This window comes from Notamacropus eugenii, chromosome 2 (genome assembly GCF_028372415.1).
Source record: "Notamacropus eugenii isolate mMacEug1 chromosome 2, mMacEug1.pri_v2, whole genome shotgun sequence".
NCBI lineage: Eukaryota > Metazoa > Chordata > Mammalia > Diprotodontia > Macropodidae > Notamacropus > Notamacropus eugenii.
In genome coordinates, this window is record NC_092873.1 from 66080725 (window position 1) to 66102731 (window position 22007).

Here is a 22007-nt window from a genome sequence, read left to right on the forward strand (position 1 = left end):
CTTCCCTCTCTTCTATCAGCCCCTCTCCCTTTTATTTCTCTTTTCCTTTACTATGTTTTCCCTCCCTTTTACCCCCCCCCTTTTCTTTCCCCTTTCCCTTCCTATTGTCTGTAGCACAAGTTATATATCTATACTTAGCTGAGTATGTTGTTCCTTCCTTGAACCAAATCAGAGGAGAGTAAAGTTCAAATAATGCTCATCTCCCTCCCTTCTTTCCTTCTATTATAATGTTTTTGTGCCTCTTTCTGTGATGTAATTTACCTTTTTTCTGCCTCCTCCTTTTCTCTTCTCCTATTACAATCCCTTCACACCCTTTAATTGTTTTTATCATCACATCAGTTCATTTATACCCACTCCTTCTATCTATGTATAACCCTTTTAAATGTCATAATAAATACACAATTCTCAAGATTAACAAGCATCATCCTCCTATATAGGGATATAAACAGTTTTCCCATATTGAATAACAAGGTTTTGTTTTTCTTTTCCCCTGTTTACCTTTTTATACCTCTCTCAAAACTTGTATTTGAAGATAAAATTTTCTTTTGAGCTCTGGCCTTTTCATCAGGAAGGTCTGGAAATCCCTTATTTCATTGTATGTCCATCTCCTTGCCTGAAATATTATGCTCAGTTTTGCTGGGTAATTGATCCTTGGTTGTAGTCCCAGCTCCTTTGCCTTATGGAATATATTCCAATCCCTCTGATCTTTTAATGTAGAAGCTGCAAGGTCCTGTGTGATCTTGATTGTAGTTTCTCCATATTTAAATTGTTTCTTTCTGGCTGCTTGCAGTATTTTCTCCGTAACTTGATAGTTCTGGAATTTGGCAACAATATTCCTTGGTGTTTTCAATTTGGGATCTATTTCAGGAGGTGATCGATGGATTCTTTCATGACTATTTTGCCCTCTAACTCTAAGACTTCTGGATAGTTTTCCTTGATGATTTCTTGGAAGATACTGTCTGGGTTCTTTTTGTCATCATGGCTTTACAGTAGACCAATAATTCTTAGATTTTCACTTCTGTATCTGTTTTCCAGGTTAGTTGTTTCTCCAATGAGATGGCTTACATTTTCTTCTATTTTTTTCATACTTTAGATTTTTTGACTGATTTTTAATGTATCATAGAGTCATTAGATTCTACTTGCCCAATTCTAATTTTTAATAAATTGTTTTCATTAGTTAACTTTTGTACCTCCTTTTCCATTGGTCCAATTTTTCTGCTTAAGATTTGTGCTTCCTTATCATTTGCCCAATTTTCTTTTTAAAGGAACTCTTCTTTTTCAGTGTATTATTTTTTCATTTTATCAATTGTATTTTTAGAATCATTGGCCAATTTTTCTTTAACCTCTCTAATTTAGGTTTTAAAATCCCTCTTGAGTTCTTTCAATAGTATTTTTTGGGGTTGACACCAGTTCATGTGCCCTTTTGAGGTTTCGGATATGAGTACAGTCTCAATGCTGTCCTCTTCTGAATTTGGATTTTGGTCTTCTCTATTCCTATAATAAGATTCTATGGTCTTTATTTTTGTGATTTGCTTCTTGCTCATGGTGATTGCCTTTTTCCTGACTTTGAAAGTGGATCTCTGCTTCTGGGGCACATTTCTTGTGTTGGGAACTGGAGGCTTTGTGTTATGACCTGGTTCTTTCAGCTAGAAGCTAGAATGCTGCAACTTACCTGGTGCTGAGCTAGTTGGTGTGTGCTAAGGCTGAGACCAGGTGAAATCTTTCTGAGTTCCCCCAAGATTACAGTGAAGCTCCTGATGTGAGGTGTGGGGGAGGGGTGGTCTGGCCGTTGGAGTTCTCCTCCTCCCCTGAGCTAGAGCACAGGCAGGCTCAGCAGCTGGTGATCCCCCATCTGCACTGGTGTCTACCCAATTCCCCTGGCTGTGCTAAGGCACACCTGGGGTCCTGGTGTTGGTACTTACAGGCTCCACCCCCCTGGGACTCAGGATCTCATCCAGGTTCACTGAGGTGGGGCTGCCTGGGACACCTCCTGTGCTTCACTGGTCCCCTTCTGCCCACAGCAAAAGGGACTCTTCTCCTTGATCTCCCTAGCCTCCTGAGCTGAGAGATTGCTGTGCCCCTTCTGCTAATCCCACTATTCCGGGATTTTTCCTGGGGAAATGTTCTCTGGGTTTTTTGAGGTCAACAAGGGGAAGGTGAAAGCACTTACTGCTTACTCTGCCATCTTGGTTCCCAGAAGTTCAAGTAGGTGACTTTCAAACATTTAATCTGTGGTCTGATAGTCTCAGGAGTGGCTGCTGCAGTTACCGGGGGCCCTGATCTTCTCTCTCACTCAATTCCACTGAATGCCTGCCCTAGACTAAGATGTTTGAGAATCCGTATTGCTGCTTCTGCTTCATCTCGCCCCAGCAGTTCCTGCTGTGCGCTGCTATGGCGGAGTTTGCACTGGTGCAGCCTGTGCATTCTACCCTCCCCTAGCCCTATGTGTAACAGATCCTTCCCATCAACCTTCCTGGCTGTCCTGGGTTCAAAATCTGCCACATTCTGTCTTCTAGTAGATTCTGCCACTCTAAAATTTATTCAGATTCTCTTTTTAGAGGTATCTGAAGGAATTTGTGGTAGGGCTCATGTGAGTCTGTGCTCTCACTCCACCATCTTGTGTCTGTCCCCATTATTAAGGTTCTTAATCCACTCTGCTATCTACTTCCATTTTATGGGAGAGTTCATCCCATTCACATTCATAGATATAATTACTATCTGTATATTTCCATCCTATTTCTTCCCCCCCGCCCCACGTTTATGCTTTTCTCTCTCTTTCTCTCCTCACTGGAGTTTTATTTTGCCCTCCCTTCTATTCACTCCCTCCCTTTTCTTTCCCCTTTCCTTTCCTGTTGCCTATAGGGTAGGTTAGATTTTGGTACATAACTGATTATGTTATTCTAATTCTTTGAGCCAAATCGGATGAAAGTAAGGTTCAAGCAGTGCTCATCTCCCTCCTTTCTTTCTTTCTGCTGTAATAGGTTTTTGTGCCTTTTCATGTGATGTAATTTATCCTTGTTTTCTCCTCCTTTCCTCTTCTCCCAATACAAGCCCTTTTTACGACTTAATTAGATTTTTTATCATCACATCGAAGTCAACTTATACTGACACTCTCTGTTTATGTATACTGCCTTTTAAATGTCATATTAATGATACAGTTCGCAAAAGTTACAAGTGTCATTTTCCCTTGTAGGGATGTAAAGAGTTTGCCCTTATTGAATAACATGCCATTGTTTTTGTTCCTCTTTACTTTTTTATGTCTCTCTTGAGTCTAGTATTTCAAGATCAGATTTTCTGTTGAGCTCTGGTCTTTTCATCAGGAAGGTTTGGAAGTCCCCTATTTCATTGAATGTCCATCTCCTCCTCTGAAATATTATGCTCAGTTTTACTGGGTAATTGACACTCCTTTGCCTTATGGAATACTGTATCACGTACCCTCTGATCTTTGAATATAGAAACTGCAAGGTCCTGCATAATCCTGACTTATGATTCCATGATATTTAAATTGTTTCTTTCTGGCTGCTTGCAGTATTTTCTCTGACTTGGTAATTTTGGAATTTGGCTACAATATTCCTTGGTGTTTTCAATTTGGGATTTCTTTCAGGAGGTGATCGGTGGATTCTTTTGATGACTCTTTTGACTCTCCAGTTCTAGGACCTCAGCAAGTTTTCCTTGATGATTTCCTGAAAGATACTGTCTAGGCTCTTTTTTTCATCATGGCTTTCAGATAGACCAATAATCATTAAATTGTCTCTCATGGATCTATTTTCCAGATCAGTTGTTTTACCAACAAGGATATTTTATCTTCTATTTGTTCATTCTTTTGTTTCTATTTGCCTGATTCTTGATATCTCATAGAGTCACTAGCTTCCACTTGCCAAACTCTAATTTTTAATGAATTGTTTTCTTCTATTAGGTTTTGTACGTTCTTTTCCATTTGGCCAATTCTACTTTTTTAAGCACTTGTTTTCTCCAGTGTACTTTTTTTCTCTTTGGCCAATTGTATTTTTTTTAATTTTTAATTAGATTTATTTTCAGTTTCTACAATCACTACCATATAACTTAGATTTTTTTTCCCCTAACTCCCCACTCCCTCCCCAAGATGGCATGCAGTTTTATATAGGTTCTACACCTACATTCCTATTAAATACATTTTAACTGCAGTCATGCTGTGTAGAAGAATTAAAATGAATGGGAGAAATCATATAACAAACCAAAACATAATACACACAAAAAAAATGATCTGCTACATTCTGCAATTGAATTCCATATTTCTTTCTCTGGATGTGGAAGGCATTTTGCCTTAAAAGGCCATTGGGCATTTTTTTAAGTCCTTGCATTGCAATGAAGTTCCAAGTCTACCAGAAAAAATTCTCACACACTGTGGTTGTTGCTGTACACAAAGTTCTCCTGGTTTTGCGCCTTTCTCTCAGCATCAGATCATATAAGTCTTTCCAGGCCCCTCTGAAGTCTTCCTATTCATTATTTCTTATAGCACAATAATATTCCATCACATACATATACCATAATTTACTCAGCCATTCCCCAATTGATGGGCATCCCTTGATTTCCAGTTTTTTGGCCAATTGTATTTTTTAAGAACTTGTTTTCTATAGTCAATTTTTGTCCTTTCCAAGCTATTAACCCTCTCTTGCATACCTCTCATTTCTTTTCCCCATTTTTCTTCTACCTCTCTTATTTGACTTTTATGTTTTTAAAGAGTATTTTAATAGACAAATAATATCTTAATATTATGAAAATAGTTATGATCTTGTGGATCCCCCTGAATGGGTCTTTGGGACTTTCAGGGATCTGTGAACCACACTCTGAGAATCACAGCTCTAAAGACTTTCCTTTTATGTACTATGTTTGCAACTCAGTTAAATAATAATACCATCAGGATCATTGTAATTCCTGGAGGTGACTAAGGAAAAACAAGGAGACTTTCAGGGTGACCCTCTTGGAGTGTTTGTACTATGCGAAGGTCACCAGGCATCCACAACTTGATCTTGAACTTTACAGGTTCAGAAACTCAATTTTGTCTGATCAACCAAGGGTCATCCAGCTCTGGGGAACTGATTTTTGTTAACCAAATTCAGATGACAGTGAGTAATAAATCGTAATGGCAGTGCATTTACTTGCAGGGAAGCTATGCCTTTTCCATGGTTGGAATATGAATGTTCATTGCTTAGGTCACCCACTAGTATGGCACTGAAGAAATGGAATGAAGTCATGAGAAGGTTGGGTGGTGAGCCCTTTCATGCTTCTCTTGATTCTTGTATTTGAAAGTCATATTTTTATTCAGTTCTGGTCTTTTCATTAAGAATGCTTGGAAGTCCTCTATTTCATTGAATGACCATTTTTTTCCCCTGAAGTATTAGATTCAATTTTGCTGGGTAGGTGATTCTGGGTTTTAATCCTAGCTCATATGACCTCTGGAATATCATATTCCAAGCCCTCTAGTCCTTTAATGTAGAAGCTGCTAGATCCTATGTTATTCTGATCATGTTTCCACAATACTTGAATTGTTTCTTTCTGGGTGCTTGCAATATTTTCTCCTTGACTTCTGAACTCTGGAATTTGGCTACAATATTCCTAGAAGTTTTCCTTTTGGGATCTCTTTCAGGAGCTGATTGGTGAATTCTTTCAATATCTGTCTTATCCTCTGGTTCTTGTATATCAGGGCAGTTTTCCTTGATAGGTTCTTGAAAGATGTCTAGGCTCTTTTTTTGATCATGACTTTCAGGTAGTCCAATAATTTCTATAATGTCTCTCCTGGATCTATTTTCCAGGCCAATTGTTCTTCAAATGAGATATTTCACATTGTCTGCTATTTTTTCATTCCTTTGGTTTTGTTTTATAATTTCTTGATTTTTCATGAAGTCATTAGCTTCCATCTGCTCGATTGTAAGCTTTAAGGAATTATTTTTTTCAGTGAGTTTTTGGACTTCCTTTTCCATCTGGCCAATTCTGCTTTTTAAGGCATTCTTCTCCTCATTAACTTTTTGAATCTTTTTTGCCATTTGGGTTAGTCTATTTTTTAAAATATTCTTTTCTTCAGCATTTTTTTGGGTCTCCCTTAACAAGCAGTTGATTTGTTTTTCATGATTTTCTTGCATCACTCTCATTTCTCTTCCCAGTTTTTCCTCTACTTCCTTTACTTGGTTTTCAAAATCCTTTTTGAGCTCTTCCGTGGCCTGAGACCAATTCATATTTTACTTGGAGGCTTTGGGTGGTAGAAACTTTGACTTGGTTGTCTTCTTTTGTTTGTGCATTTTGGTCTTCCTTATCACCAAAGTAAGATTCTGTAGTCTTATTCTTTTTCCATTTTTTGCTCATTTTCCCAGCCATTTACTTGACTTTTGAGCTCTTTGTCAAGGTACCTCTCTGCTTCTAGTGGGGGTGGGAGGGTGTACTGCCAGCTGCTCCATCTCACCACAATCTGTGAGCCTAGAGCTCCAGAAACAGCCTCTGCCACTACCTCTGCTACTGCCACTGCTGCTGCTGCCACTTGCTGCTCCACCCCACTCTGCTGTCCTGCAACCAGGGACCAGACCACTCTCCTCTTTCATACAGGGCCCACATTTTTTTCCATTGCCTTTCTAATTTGTCCTCAGTTTTAGGGTCATAAAATCTGGAAACCACCCCAGGTGCCAGAAATTCAGTTGCCCTGAGGCCTGCTTAGATCCCATCTGTGGCGGTGCGGCCCATACTAGACTACGCTCTGCTCCCAGCGTGGTGTGATAACTGCTTCCCTTCAACCTTCCAGGCTATCTTGGGCTGGAGATTTACTTCATTCTGTGGGTTTTGCAGCTCCAGAATTTGTTTAGAATCATTTTTACAGGTATTTGACTGGGCTTGGGGAGAGAGCTCTAGCAAGTCAGTACTTTTACTCTGCCATCCTGGCTGTACCCCATAAATTTACTTTTCAGATATCATTCCATCATATTCAACTCACACTTATGACTTCTGTCTCTGCATACTCCTTCTAATTATAAATAATGAGAAAGTTCTTGGGAGTTAAACTGTCATCTTTCTATATAGGAAAAAGTAAACACTTTAACTTTATTGAATCCCTTATAACTTTTCTTTCCTATTTACCATTTTATGCTTCTCTTAAGTGTTATATTTAAAAATCACATTTCCTAAGCAGTTCATATAAGTCTTTCTAGGATTTTATGATGTCCATCATCATTTCTTATAGCACAATAGTATTCCATTACATTCATGTACCATTTCCAGTGGATGGGCATCCCTTCAATTTCCAGTTCTTGGACACCACAAAATGAGCTGCTATAAATATTTTTGTATATGTGAATTCAGCTCTTTGAACTCTCCATACAGGGCTCTCTCTCCTACTCTCCCTCCCTACCTCACTCCATTCTTACACTATGAGTCTCATTGTTGGGTAGTTTTTAGAGCAAAGGGTGCTGGAGAGCTCAAAAGGTGGTGGGGCCCATGCCTTTCTACCTCCTCTCTGTTGCCTTGTTCAATAATGGTGCATTTAATAAAAATACCATTACTTCCCAAAGGTATAGATTATGTCACAAAGTTGCACTCAGTTTAATTCAACAAGTATGGACTGAATGTCTACTGTGTATGAACTAGCATCATGTATTATTTTCTTCAGTATTTTTGTGCCTCCTTTAACAAGCTGTCAACTCTTTTTTCTGATTTTCTTACATCTCTTTCTTTTTTTAACCAATTTTTCCTCTGCATCTTTTATTTAATTTTTAAAATTCTTTTTAAGCTCTTCCAGAAGTTAATTTTTGGGCCTAAAGCCAATTCACATTTTTCTTTGAGACTTTGGATGTAGCAGTTTTGACTTTGTTGTCTTCTTCTGAGTTTGTGTTTTGATCTTCCCTGTTACCATAGCAACTTTTTATGATCAGCTTCTTTTTTTTGTTGTTATTCTTCGCTCATTTTCTAGCCTGTTTCTTGACTTTTAACTTTATTTTGGGCTCTGTTCCCCAGGTGGAGAGGGCACTCTCCCAGGATGTTTTCAGAGCTAGTTCTGGGATTCTGTAAGTTTTTAGTTCTTACTAAGGAGAAATGAGTTTATTACTTTTCTGGTCTGAGTGACCCCAATCCCTTTTTTACTGAAACTGTGACCAAGGTTCCTCTTCCTGCTAGTACTCCTCCTTACTCTGGGACTGAGACACAGGACTGCGACCCAGATCTGCATATGAGCAATGCAACAGAGTCTTGAATCCAGTATAAGCAAAGGGACCCTTGTAATCTCCTTCTGGCCAGTTACCCAACCTCCTTAATATCTGTGTGGCCTAAGAGGTCCAGAAGCTGCTGCTGCTGATTCCATTGCCCCCAAGGCCTGCTGCTGGCTTGCCAGGGTGCTGCCTATTCTGGAATACATTCCACTCCCACCCTTTCCTGCCAACCTTCTGAGTTGTCTTGGGATGCAAAATTATTTCACACCATCCTTTGGTGGGTTTTGCCACTCTAAAATTTGTTTTGAGGTGTTAGTTTAAAGTTGTTTAGAAGGAAATTTGGAAGAGCTCAGGACATTTTGTGCCTTTTCCTTCTGACCACAAACTTTTTTGAGTTTATCAACTCTGAGACTACGTTGTAGGTCAAAGTGGGGCTGGGTTTGATTTTGGTGGAGATATTACCCACACCTCAAGAATCAAAGGTGAGTGAAGTGTAGTGATAAAATGAAGTTGTATCTCCCACAACATTTCATATGATGCTACTCCATACATAGTAGGCATTCAGTCTGTACTTGTTGCATTAAATTGAGTGCAACTAAATATCCTTGTGACATAATCTATACCTTTGGAAAGTAATGGTATTTTCATTAAATGCACCATTATTGAACAAGGCAAGAGAGAGAGGAGGCGGAAGGACATGGGCCCCAGCACCTTCTTAGCTCTCCAGCACCCTTTGCTCAAAAAACTACTCTACAATGAGATTCATATTGTAAGAGTGGAGTTATGTAGGGATGAAGAATAGGAGGAGAAGGAGCCACATTCATATGTACAAAAATATTCATAGTTGCTCTTATTGTGGTTTCCAAGAACTGGAAATTGAGGGGATGCCCATGCATTGGGGAATGGCTGAACAAGTTGTGGTATAGGAATGTAGTGGAATACTATTGTGCTATAAGAAATGATGAATAGGCAGACTTCAGAAAATCCTGAAAAGACTTATGGGAGCTAATGCTGAGTGAAGTGAGCAGAACCAGGAGAACATTGTACACAGTAACAGCCACATTATGCAAAGACTAACTTTGATAGACTTAGCTCTTCTCAGCAATGCAAGGATCTAAGACAACTCCAAAAGACTCATGATGGAAAATGCTCTCCACATCCAGAGAGAGAACTATGGAGTCTGAATGCAGATTGAAGCATGCAATTTGTTCCTTTTTTTGTTTCTTCTTTCTCATGATTCCCCCCATTTGGTTCTAATTCTTCCTTACAACATGACTAATGTGAAATTATGCTTAATATGAATGTATGTATAGGGCCTATATCAGACTGCATGCCATCATCGGGAGGGAGAAGGGGGAGAAAATTTAGAACTCAAAATCTTATAGAAGTGAATGTTAAAAACTAAAAATTAATTAATTAAAATTTTTTAAAATCCGGGTTCAAATTTACTGGATAGAGCACTGGGCCTAGAGTCAAGAAAATCTGAGGTTAAGTAGGGCCTGAAACATTTAATAACTGTGTATAACCCTGAGTGAGTCACTTAAGCATTCTGTGCCTCCGCATCCCTCATCCGTGAAATGAGGAGATTGGGCTCAGTGATCTCTTTTTCCTTCCAACTCTAGTCCTCTGTTCCTGTTCCAAGCTTTGCCCCATTTGGCCTGATCCAGCTGCAGACCCTGTGAGCCTGAGTCAGGGAGCTGGGGGAGCCCAGTTTAAAGTCCCTGGGTTGGCTTGGCCAGAGTTCCATCCCCATGGGATGCTGGAGTCAAACTGTAGCAGAGCGGTGGTAGGCACTGTGCTACAGAGCCCTAGGCACATCAGTCTCATATGTGCACCAGGTATAGGTGAGCTGCGCACGTCCAGCTGGCTCAGCCCCTGCCGCCTCCTGAATGTTCAGAAACTCCACTTCTCATTCATCTGTCCTATTCATTTACTTCTGCTCAGTGTGAAATTTTCTCTTTTGTTTGCAAACCTCCTTAGGAGAGGCCGCTGCTTCTAGAAGCAGCCTGGAAGAAAGAGAAGGACATCGTGTCCAAGGAGATCGAGAAGCTGCGGACATCCATCCAGACTCTGTGTCGGAGCGCCCTGCCTCTGGGCAAGATCATGGACTACATCCAGGAGGATATGGACGCCATGCAGAACGAGCTACAGCTGTGGCATGCGGAGAACAGGCAACATGCTGAGGCCCTGCAGAAGGAGCAGAGGTGATGGGGCAGCCATGGGGAGGGGCCTGAACAGGGGGTGTCCAGTGTGAGGAGGGAAGGGGCCAGGGGCACCCAGGGAAGCAGGGAAGGGTGGGAGTCTGGGGTGGGGAGGGGCACGGGGCACCCTGGGGAGGCAGGGAGGGATTGGGATGTGGCATTTTCTGTTCATGCTTAAAAATGAACCACATCTTCAAATATGTCCCATATGTGCCATGGCACCATTGACCCAGAGTTAGACAAGACCTCAGAGGTCATCTTGTCCAACCCTCTCATTTTACATTGATGAGAAAACCACCCAAGACCATCACAAGAGTAAGCATCTGAGGTGGGATTCGAACTTGGGTCCTCTCTCTCCACGAGGCCCCGTCTTATCTGGCTTTTCAGAGAGTTCATTCACAATGTTGAAAATGGACTTCTCTCTCATCGAGCCTGCCAAGTGTGTTTTCCCTCCCTAGATTCCGTTTTTTTTTTTTTTTAGATGTATGATTCCATGAGTATAGGGAAAGGAGTTCCCTTCTCCAAACAGAGATTAGCATCTCATCTCTGGTGATGTAGACCTGGAGTTCAGGGTGCTATGGAGGCCAACAGATCTGGGAGTCATCTGCATGGAGATGATGGTGAAACCCATGGGAGCTGATAAGCTCACCATGAGGGAGGGGCAGAGCCTGGGAACACCCATGGTTAGTGAGAGTCCAGCAAAGAAGGCTGGGAAGGAGCAGCCAGAAAAGTAGGTGGAGAATCAGTGAAATGTTGAAACCCAGGGAAGAACAGGCCTCCAGGAGGAAGGGGAAATGGGGTGAGGGAGAGGAGGAGAGGGTCAGCAGAACATGCTTCAGATCTCAAGAAGGCACAGAACTGAGTAGAGGCCTTTGGGGGTCATGTTGGGGAGCAAGGTTGGAGTGCCAGTGAGGCCATGGGGAAGCCAGGAGAGAGGGTGTTTGAAGGGACAGTTGAGTCAGGTGACTTTTTGTTTATTTAAAAGTGGATGGTGATTTGATCATGTTTATAGGCAGCAGGAGAAATCCAGTATGAGGAGATAAAGGAGATGTGAGGAAACAAGCTACCAGTGGAGACTGGAGATCAGGGGATGGAATATGTTAGCGATGACCATGAAGTGCTATCCATGGGTTCAAAGAATTCATCTTCATAGGTGAAATATGTGGGCAGTAGCCAGCTATTTGTGGGGCTGAATGTCCAGGACAATTGTGAACTCAGCAGGAGTCAACCATGGGATATGAAAGCCAACCAGGGTTGTATGATCTTGGGTAACATGGTCATAGTGTGTAGATTTGCTGCCACTGAAGTATCAGGGCTCGGGGTTCCCCATTTATGAAATCAGATTGAACAGTTGGAATGTCTGTAGTGGGGCAATGTGGTGGTGAGGAGGTCAGAGACGAACCTGTGGGAGTATTGGCTGGAGGGCCTTGAGATGGAGAAAGAAGCCTTGCTGGGTTTGGAGGTGTACAAAGTTCAAGAAGCAGATGATAGATTTAGGCTCTATGTGGGGGAAGCTTAGGAAATGCTGGGATGGGCCATCAGCTCAGTGACCACTGGTTAGGATTCTTGGTCAGGGAGGAGATGTTCTACATGCCCCCTGAGGGCCTTTCCAACTCCACCATGCCCTGGACCTTCTTTCCCATTTGTTAAAGTTGGTCCTACATGTAGTATCATTCATTCAGTGCTGGCATTAGGGGGCAAAACCATCAACCAAACAATCTGTGCCCTCAAAGAGCTTGAAGTCTCTTGTGGGAAAAGAAGCTGTGCCCAGAGTGATGAGTCAGGATGCAGGGAGAGCACTGGCCCCTGGGGAAGGGGGGGATGGAGCACTGGGAATCAGGTGAGAATGCCACTGAGCTTTTCAGAGATCTAGGAATCTTAGAGGAACTTTTGTCCCATTTAATATCAAACCTGATTTATGCCTAAGAGAATGGATCCCATTATTTCAAGAATCTCATGTTGGTATTTAATCTACAAAATCAAAATGAATTTTGTTGTTTGGGAAATGTTTAATTGTAAAAAAAAAAAAAAAATCCATTAAAAGACTTTTTTCTAGTGTAAAGTCTCTCTGCTGCCTCCTTGGCACAAAGGTCCCTGAAATTTGGGAGTGTTTCCTTGGTGTGACTGTGGTGTGGTTGGTATCTCATCCACATTTATCCCTTTCCCTCCTCTTCATCTAATTCGTTTTCCACATGACAGTCTCCCGTTCCTGTCCATTTTGGATATTTGTGTGTATGTACATACATATGTATTTTAAATGTTTTGTGCATATAAATTTAAGAAATATTTTGATTTTCAGAGCCCCTCTTTTGTCTGTATAGCGTTTGGCCTTTGAATCTACTTGAATGAGGACCAAATTTCATTCCGTGTAGGGAGTTTGGAACTTTGATGTCAGTCATCTCTGTTTACATTTCTCTCTCTCCATTAAAATGATAGATTAAATAAACCATAAATTCTTAGATGCTTGAACGGGAAACCCAAGAAGGTATCTCCAGTCAATATTGACACACTGCCCATTCCTGTCTCCACTTAGCATCACAGACTGTGCGGTGGAGCCACTCAAGGCAGAACTGGTTGAACTGGAACAGCTGATTAAGGACCAGCAAGACAAGATTTGTGCGGTGAAGGCCAACATCCTAAAGAACGAGGAGAAGATCCAGAAAATGGTGTATAGCATCAATATCAGCTCCCGACGGTGAAGGCCTGACAGCAACTTGAATCCCCACCCATTTTAAAATAAAAGGGAAAGATGTGTGTACGATTGAAAGCTGTGTCCTTCCAACCCTCACAGTTTGCTAAGAAAACCATATCGTCAGCTCACCGAGTGAACGAGCTTTTGATGTGTCGCAAGTGGGGCGCCCTGGGCATTGGGGTGTGAGCATTTGCTAGTGACAACCAGTCCCCCTTCAGTGCCCCCCACAAACTTCCTCTGCTGGCATACTTGCTTGGCCAGTTCCTCTGGGGAGTTATGGAAAGTACACCTTATTGCTACAAATGACTAAGTCATTCCTTTCTTTTGTCGTCTGAGACCAGGTCCCAAATTTCAAACTGGTTTGTGCCCTCCGAGTCTTAAGGAATTGTTAAAGGTTGAGCACAGTGAAGCTTGTTGCCAGGGTAAATGAATGTTTATCTGATAGTCACTTTATAAATAGAACAAAAAGGCCTTTAAGACACCAAAAACGAACTCCTGTTTGTGTCTGTGTTGGAAAGGGTTACTCTAAGTGCATGTGTTCTTTTAAATATGTGTCTGGCTTCTTGCTTCTTACCTAATTCTATCTACAGATATTCCTTTGTACTATTTTTCCATAAGACATTTGCATATCTGAAAAGTTAATGATTTTTTTCAAATTTCACATTTTTCTGGATATCATATTCCTAATATGAAGTTGTCCACATCCACTCTCTTCTTTCCCGCTCATGTGCATCGCCACTGGCCAGGCAGCCCTCTGTAAGGTGGCCATGCCCTTCCTTTCCTCTGAGCTCAGGAAAGAGCTCGCTCTTGCCTGGCCTAAGTGCTGTTCTGGTGCCTTTGCTTTTGTTTCTAAGAGGATCGCTCACAAAATGTGAAGGGAAGACCAAGTGGACATGTTTATTATTAAGTACTGCTATGTTACCATTTCCAGAAAATTTCCTTTTTGTAAAGCCCATCTTTTTGTATTATTTATATGAAGTTTTGCATTTACCTATGACATTGAAGAAACTTATAAAATTCTTATAAGTTATTGGATAAAGGATTTCGCTGTGTCTGGAGACACACTTACTAGTTTTTGATTCTGTCTCCTGCTAGTTACATTTCTGATTGCTGAGGTTATTATGTATGTGTGCTGAGGACAGTCCTGTTCACCATTACCATTGTCTGATCCAAAGCTGACTCCCTTAGGAATGACTCCCAATGGTAGAGTTCAGTCACAGTTCAGTTTGCCCATGGCATTGGCAGATGAGCTGTGTACTAAAGCTGTCACATGGAAATCTGGATGGAAAAGCTCAAGGAAGGTCATGAGATTCTCTCCATTCAGAGTGGGACTCCTTTGCCCCCTTTCCCGTGGAGAATCTTCAAGTTCTAGGGATCTAGCCCTTTCCTGGCCTGTTCCCTCCTGCATGCTCCCCAGATGTTCACATCTGCTGATGGCCTCTTCTACACTGGACAGCATGATGAAGTGGCACTAAGATGACCCCTGTCATGCTTTGGGACAAGATGCCTTTCATGCCTTTTATGTATCTGTAAATATGACCAGAATTTCTGTGTAGAAAGAATGGCAAGTATACTATATGTGCATAGAACTTTGTACAAAGTAGTGTCTCAAAGATTGTATCATAAAATTTATTTTTCTTTTATATATAATTCATTAAAAAACAATCACCTATTTTTTCTATGAAGTGTATGAGTTGTACAGTTCAGTTCACACCTGGAAACATTATTTATAAGCATTTGAATTATCTTTTGGGAAATTTGTGTATTTTATTTTGTTCTTGTATGAAAAGTTCAGGGAGATTCTTTTTCACAATGATACAATGACATTTCCCTTCTCTGCATTAAATGAAGTTTCCTCTAAGACAGACAAGCATTTATCAGAAATTCTAAGACCATTAATGATGTTCTTGGGTATCCATTCAGATGATTGTTTTCTGTCTTTACTTCATACTGATTAAGTCCAAATGAGATCACCTAAATGCTTTTCCCAATTAGAAACTTCAATCTATAATTTTTCAATGATTTCTGAAATCATACCATATAGGGATTTGCATAGAAAGTGACTTGATATCCCAAAGGGTGAGTCTGGGAAAGAGTGTGGGTGAGATGGACTGTCAACTTCTCAGCCACTCATGGTATTCTCAGTGAGCCACTTTTTCAGGGAAATAGTGACCAATGACCCATACAGAACTGACTCAGTATCCCCAGAGAGGCCTTGTCAGGGATTGGTGTGGTACAGTTTCCAGAATGAATGGATGATGAGGGTTCTGTATTTTGGGGGAAAATAAACCTGAAGTACCCACAGGTTAAACTTTGCCAAATAAACTGTCCACAAGATTCCCTGTCTCTAGTTTGGATTTGTGGGGGTTGCCATGTTCTCTGTCACACAAACTAACTGCTTTTGTGGGGGGAGTGTCCACCATGAGAATGGCCCATTTAGGCTGGTGGTGTGATGTGGGGGAGGGTGGGGTTAGAGGGATGTGTTATTGCCAATATAGCTTCTTGGAGTAGGAGTAGTGGTGGTGGTGGTAGTAGTGGTGATAATAGTAATAATAGTGGGAGTAGTAGTGCTGATAGTGGGAGTAGTAACTCACACTGTGGGCCTTAAAGTTTGCAAAGTGCTTTATCTAAACACGGTCACCCCTGGGTCCCCAAACAGCCCTAAGACATGGATAGTATGGGTAGAGTAGCCCCATTTTACAAATGAGTCTTGGCTTCAGTGCCAGGGTTGTGAAGGATGGCCAAGACGCTAGGATCCACAAGGGAGCTCAATAGACTAGGACATGAGGCTGAATGTAACAGAAATCAGCCTCACAAGCTCAGGGTGGAACAAGATCTCAGTGAATCTGAAATAGGATCCTTGGGCCACAAGAACTAAGGCCTTCCTGGGATGTATCAAGGCATGGAGCTCCTGGGAATGAGGAGGGGACCAGTCCTTCGGCATATGGCCTTGCTCCGATGGCAGCTGGAGGCTTAGGCTCAGTCCTGGACAGTGAGTGCCCTGGGGGAAAGATTTGGGTAAATAAGCTGGAGAGCATTCAGATGGGGCTCGTGGGGTAGCAAGGTGCCTGGGGCTTATACCGTGGGAGGATCAATGAAAGGGACTAGGATATTATCTATGTTCAAATATTTTAAAGGCTGTCTCGTGGAAGGAGGGTTAGTGGTGTTCTGTTGGACTCTGAATATTTATTCAGGTCCTGCTCGTGCCAGGCCCTGTGCTGGGTGCTGGGCATACAAAGGCAAAAATGCAACCGCCTCTGCCCTCAAGATGCTTCTGTTCTGTTGTGAAGAAATAGCATATAATAATAAATATGGAACATGAGGGGGTAGGTAGATTCAGATACATATGTGTGCACATCCACATGTATGCATGCACACACACAGAGTAAATTACAAAGGAAGAGGAGTGAGTAGAGCAGAATTCATGCAGACCAGGGTTGCAGTGAGGAGGTGGTTCAGTCCTGGTCTCAGGGCCAACCTGTGTAAAGGAATGCACATAGAAACTGGAGGTCAGAAGAAGCAGGTCAGTGTGTCTGCACATGAAGGGGAGTAAGATGCCACGAGTCCAGAAGAGAAGCCTGGAGCCAAATGAGAAACGGCTTTAAAGCCAAGGAGAAGAATTTATATTTTCCCCCTAAATCAAGAGGGTCCCACTGTAACTTCTCCAGCAGGCCAGCCATGCGATTGGACCAGCTTTCAGCTGGTGGCAGCCATGTAGAAGGTGGGCTGGAGGGAGGAGACTGGATAAAAGGAAGCCAAAGGAGCTTATCGCACTTGTTCAGGAGAGATGTATTTTGGGCCTGAACCAGCCTGGTGACCACATTAATAGAAGGAGACAGACCAGAGGGAGAAGGAGGTAGAATTGACAAGAGCTGGCATGTGGTGAGAGGAACAAGGGGACAGGAGAATTACTTCAAGGCTGCAGACCTGGAAGACTGGAAAGATGGTAAATCAGGGAGACAGGAGCTGGGCAAAGTGAGGGGGGGGAGGGGGGTCATAGAGAAGGAGAACCAATTCTATTCTGGGCATAATGAGTTTACACTGCATATGGGACATCCAAGTGGAAGTGTGTAGTGGACAATTGGTGGTGTGTGATAAGTTCAGAAGCAAGACTAAGGCTAGATATGTCGATCTAGGAGTAGTCTGCAGAGGTGATGCCCAAACCCCTGGAACTGATAAGATGACCAAGAAAAAATGCAGAGAGAGGAGTCCCCCAACCCCAGAACTGAGCTCTGGGGCTCACCTACACTTAGGGAACCAGGACAAGGACAGTGATCCTACAAAGGAAAATTAAACAAGTGGGCAGAAAACCAGAAGAGAACAGAGTCGTGTCAATTCAGGGAGAAGATGGGGGTCCAACAGTGTGAAATGCCACAATGGTCAAGAAAGATAAGAACTGAGGACTTAGAAGAAGCAAAGGACTGCTGTCTAGCAGAAGCTCTGAACTACTTGACTCTGAGCTATTGAACTCTGTTTATACTCCTGGAAGAGTTTCCCAGGCTTGGAATCAGCTTTCGTACTTGGTGCTTGCTATAGCAGCTTGTTGATGTCAATTGGATAAATTATATTGGGGAGATATCATCTGCTTTGGTGATATTGGGGAACATACCATATGAGACTCATGAGCAACCATACTAAAAATCACCCATAACCCCTCAGGTTTACCCCTAGAACCCAAAGGGGAGATGTAATGACTGTTCTCAGTGGCCCTGACCTGCTAAGTCAGGTGTGACTTGGGAGCATGAGCCTAAGGGCCTGGGCCATGATGAACCTGAAAGAAACCAGAGGCCCTCTAGTCATGCCTTCAACAGGATGGGAGCTCTTGGCTTAGTACACATAACATCTAATTTTGGCAACAATCCTCGGAGGTAGGAGCGACTATTATTCCAGTTTTGGGGTGAGGGCTGTTTTCTTATTTCTCCTCAAAGCTCAGAACCTGGCACATACAAGGCTCTTAATAAACAGGCATAGCTTTGAATAAAAAAGGGAAGTGAATTGGCCAAAGTCACCCATGGAGTGCATGGCAGAACTGAACTGGGATCCCTGGTCTTCAGATTCAAAGCCCAAACAAATGCAATGGAGAAGTGGACTGGCTTTCCACCCCGGTGTCCTCAGTGGAACTCCCAGCATCGAAACCCAGCTGCCTCCCTGACTTCCATTCTTTGCTCTACGCCTCACACTAGAGCTGTCCCCCAACAAGCTGGAGTTTGGCATCAAGGACAGGTCTTGTTTGCAAGGTATTTTCCCTTGTTTATGAGCATGGTTATGGTTTCAGGGAAAACAAATGAATTCTGATTCATTTACACTTTTGACATCAAAACTTTCTTTTGTAAATATTATTTTAATGACCGAGAATGTTAATGAATTGAATTTCCCCTTTGGAAAAGCTTTGCAGGTTTTGCCAGGGCAACATCAGGCTTGATTCCAAAAGCAGCTGTGCTCTGTGCTGTCTGCTCTGAGGCACCTTCCTTTCTGAGAGCTCCCCCAGAATAAGGTAGAAGGGAGGCCCATCTGGACCTGCGAGGTCTTACTGGAACTGGCCATTGAGCAATCTCAGGCCTTTCCTTCCCTCTGGTATTTCAGTCTGGGAGAAGAAATGAGAAGGAATGAAAATAGAGCATCCCCAGATAATAGAGTCGGTGGGACCTTGGAGGCCATTGACTCTAATACCCATATTTTGCAAATGAGAAAACTGAGGCCCAAAGAGGATAAATATCTTATCCAACATCACACATAACTGGCAATCTAATGAGACTTCTAGGAGGTGTTGGCAATTTTCTGAACGGGCTGAGTAATGTAAGGGACAACAAAAGTCATAGAAACATTAAGGCACCAACCTGGAGCTTGAGCTTTGATGTCTCTTCTCGAATATCCTCGTTGAAAACTAAGACCTGGAAGGGACATGGGATTGGTCCAAAGGCCCTATTGGTAATATAGAACTTAGCTGAGTTTTGAACCCAGTATTTTAGCTCCAGAGCTAGTGCTCTGACTGTACCATTCTGGACCTCTCCCCAAGTGTCAAGCAGACCAGAATATCTGTCCAAAAAGGTTGAGTGATTGATCATTATGATGTCCTGACAGTCACGTGGGTTGGCCAGTAGATAGCAGGGTCATGTGGACTGTCATGGGAAGTGGAGGGAGACAGTGGATTCCTCCTGTAGGTCAGGAGCTACAGCAAATTCAGCATTTTGTTGAGGAACATGAGGATATTGTCTGGCCCCTGGAGTTCTCATTGTGTTTACAACTTCCATTTGACATGTCTGCTTGAAAATAGCAGACCTGGTTTTATGAGCATTGCCCTCCAACCTAATCTGGACCTGACTGAGAATCCTCTGACAAATGACCACCCAGTCTCTGCTTGAAGATTCCCAGAGATGCGGAACTCACTACCTACTGAGGCAGGTCATCCCCCTTGTATACAGCTTGAGTTCTTAGGAAGGTTTTCCTAAGATTGACTGGGAATCTGCCTCTCAATAACGTCTGCCCATCACTCCTGCTTTTTTCATTCAGTCAGACTTACGTGTATGCATTCACCAAGCAGTTACTACTTGCCTACTCTATGTTAAGCATTAAGAATACAAAGAGAAAAGACAAGAAAACAGTCCCTGTTCTCAGGAAGTTTATATTCTATTGGGGAGAAACAATCTCCCACAAAGAAGTTTATACAAAATATATAGAATGTAAATGCAAAGTCATTTCCAGGGGACAAGGTGAATACCCCGAACAGGACAGGAGAAGCCTTGTGGAACAGATGGTACTTACAGGGAGTCTTGAAAGAAACTGGAGATTCTATAAGGTCGAGGTGAGGAGGGAGCATATTCCATCCTGGGCCTTGAGACCAAGAAGATCAATTCTCATTTTTCTCCCCTGCTTAGTTATCTCTCAAATACTTGCAGCCATCGACCATGTTCTCCTTGGGTCTTCTCCGAAAGCTTCCCACTGATGGTGGAATACAAGCCAAGTCTTGAGGAGAATGAGGGATCTAAGATATTAAAAATAATAGTGAGTGCTTTCAGGTTTGCATGTTATGTTACTTAGATGTTTTTTGAGAATGTTACATGTTATCTCTTTTAACACATTATCAGCTCCTTACAGCTGTGAGAGATAAGAGCAGTTGTTGCAAGTTTTCCAAAATTCCTGACTCCCAGTCCATCACTCTGCATTGTGTCACTTAGCTGAGCTCACTGATCTTCTTAAGAGGGGCTATATAGAATGAGGGAGGACATTTCCAGGCATGGGGAACAGCCAGTGCAAAGGCAGGGGGTGGGAGATGGAAAGTCCCGTGTGAAGAAGGGCAAGTATGCCAGTATGACTGGATCATTGCTTGTGTGGAGAGAAGCAAGTTGTGAGATCAGAAAGATTCTTTGTTCATTTTCCTTGGACTCTGCCAATGTTTCTCTGTCTGATGGTTGTAGTCACCGACAACACCATCATCTGGAAATGGGCCAAGGAGATCAATGTTTAACAAACAGTTACTTGAAATGCAGATCCTCCAGACCCTGCAAAAACAACAAACAAAAACATTTATTAAGCACTGACTGGGTGCAAGTCACAGTGCTAAATGCCAAAATCTAATGGGGAAGATACTAAAAGAAAGCTGAACATTGGGAGGGGAGAAGTACTCTCCCAGAGATATGAGGGAGAAAGAAATCTTCCGAGTCAGGAGCACCGCCCAGAGAGGAAAGTAACGTGAACATGACTGACTGGAGGCCCTCCTCCAAATGGAGGTTCTGGGAGAAACAGACCCATCAAAGAGAGAGAAGCTGCCAGGGAGAGGGACCTTGCGGGGGAGCCTCCACTATTGTGAAATGGTGGAGAAAGGAGTCTAGACTTAGGAGTAGATCTCAGGATGGAATGAAAATTTCTACTCTTTGTATGGCAACTTGGGCAACAGTGAAGTTGGTGAACCCGGTGAAAGCAACGACTCACCTAAGCTCCTGGAAAAACTCCTCTGGATATCTCCGGGGGGAGAGTCTGACCAGACTTTGGAGGTGTAGAATCCAGTGGGTGACGGACTTTGACTGATTCGGAGCCCAGGCTGGACCGGAGGGTCCACGGGAGGGATCTGTTCCGCGGGGGTAAGACCCCGGCGCACAGCGCAGAGCAGCGCGGTCGGCGCGGCAGGGCGGAGGGGACCAGAGGAGCCCGAGAGTGGCAGGCGAGACCAGCGGAGCAGGAGATAAGCCAAGCCGAGCCGGTGAGAGCCGCTGAGTGCCAGACATCAGCGCAGCAGCCCTTGAAATCTTCAGCCTGAAGACGGACTTCGGTGGGTCACTACTTGAACTTCCAGGAACTGGGATGGCAGAGTGATCAGTAAGTGCTCTCTCCTCCCCCCTGATGACTGTGAGGGAACCATAAAATTCTTCCCCAGATTAATCCTGGATCAGCGGGAACAGCAGAAGGGGGCGGGTGGTCTCATAACACCAGAGGCTGGAAAAGTGGCAAAGGGGGATTCTTCCTACAGTAGTGGAGACGGCTGGAGGGACAGACGACCCAGGGCAGAGAAAATTCGCACTGAGACCCAGGCAAGTCTCAGAGCCGGGAGATGAGCCCAAGGAGGGGCGGGAACACGCGTTAGCTTCTAGGCGTGCCCTAGCCCTCCAGGGGAAAAGGGAAGACAATAGGGAAGCTGGGAGTCACCATCCCCTGACCTTGCCTTTGCCTCAAGTCAGCTGAGGAGATATCCTGAGGACAGACCACCCCTCCCACATACCTAACAAGCTAACCCCAGGGTTGATCGGGGAAACAAAAAACAAAAGCCTGCTTTTAGCCTAGACACACATCAGCTCAACTTAAAGATCTGTACCTTCTGACTGAAAGAACCAAAAGCTACAACACTCAGCCAACATCATGAATCGGAAAAAGCAGACGAAAAGTGAAAAAACCATAGAATCTTTCTATGGGGATAAGGACCAAAACACAAACACCAAAGAGGTTAGAGCTGAGACT

At 43.0% G+C, this 22007-nt stretch overlaps 1 protein-coding gene across 6 annotated transcripts in view; it reads left to right on the plus strand.

The window, feature by feature from the left end:
• TRAF3IP1 (TRAF3 interacting protein 1) overlaps positions 1-15395 on the plus strand; it is a 94075-nt gene extending 78680 nt beyond the window's left edge. For all 6 annotated transcript variants that reach the window (XM_072640698.1, XM_072640703.1, XM_072640699.1 and 3 more), the window contains 2 exons: positions 10146-10369; positions 12900-15395. In XM_072640698.1, coding sequence (XP_072496799.1) covers positions 10146-10369; positions 12900-13065 — 390 coding nt within the window. In that variant the 3' untranslated portion in view covers positions 13066-15395. The remainder of the gene's footprint in view (positions 1-10145; positions 10370-12899) is intronic.
• Positions 15396-22007: the final 6612 nt, after the last annotated feature.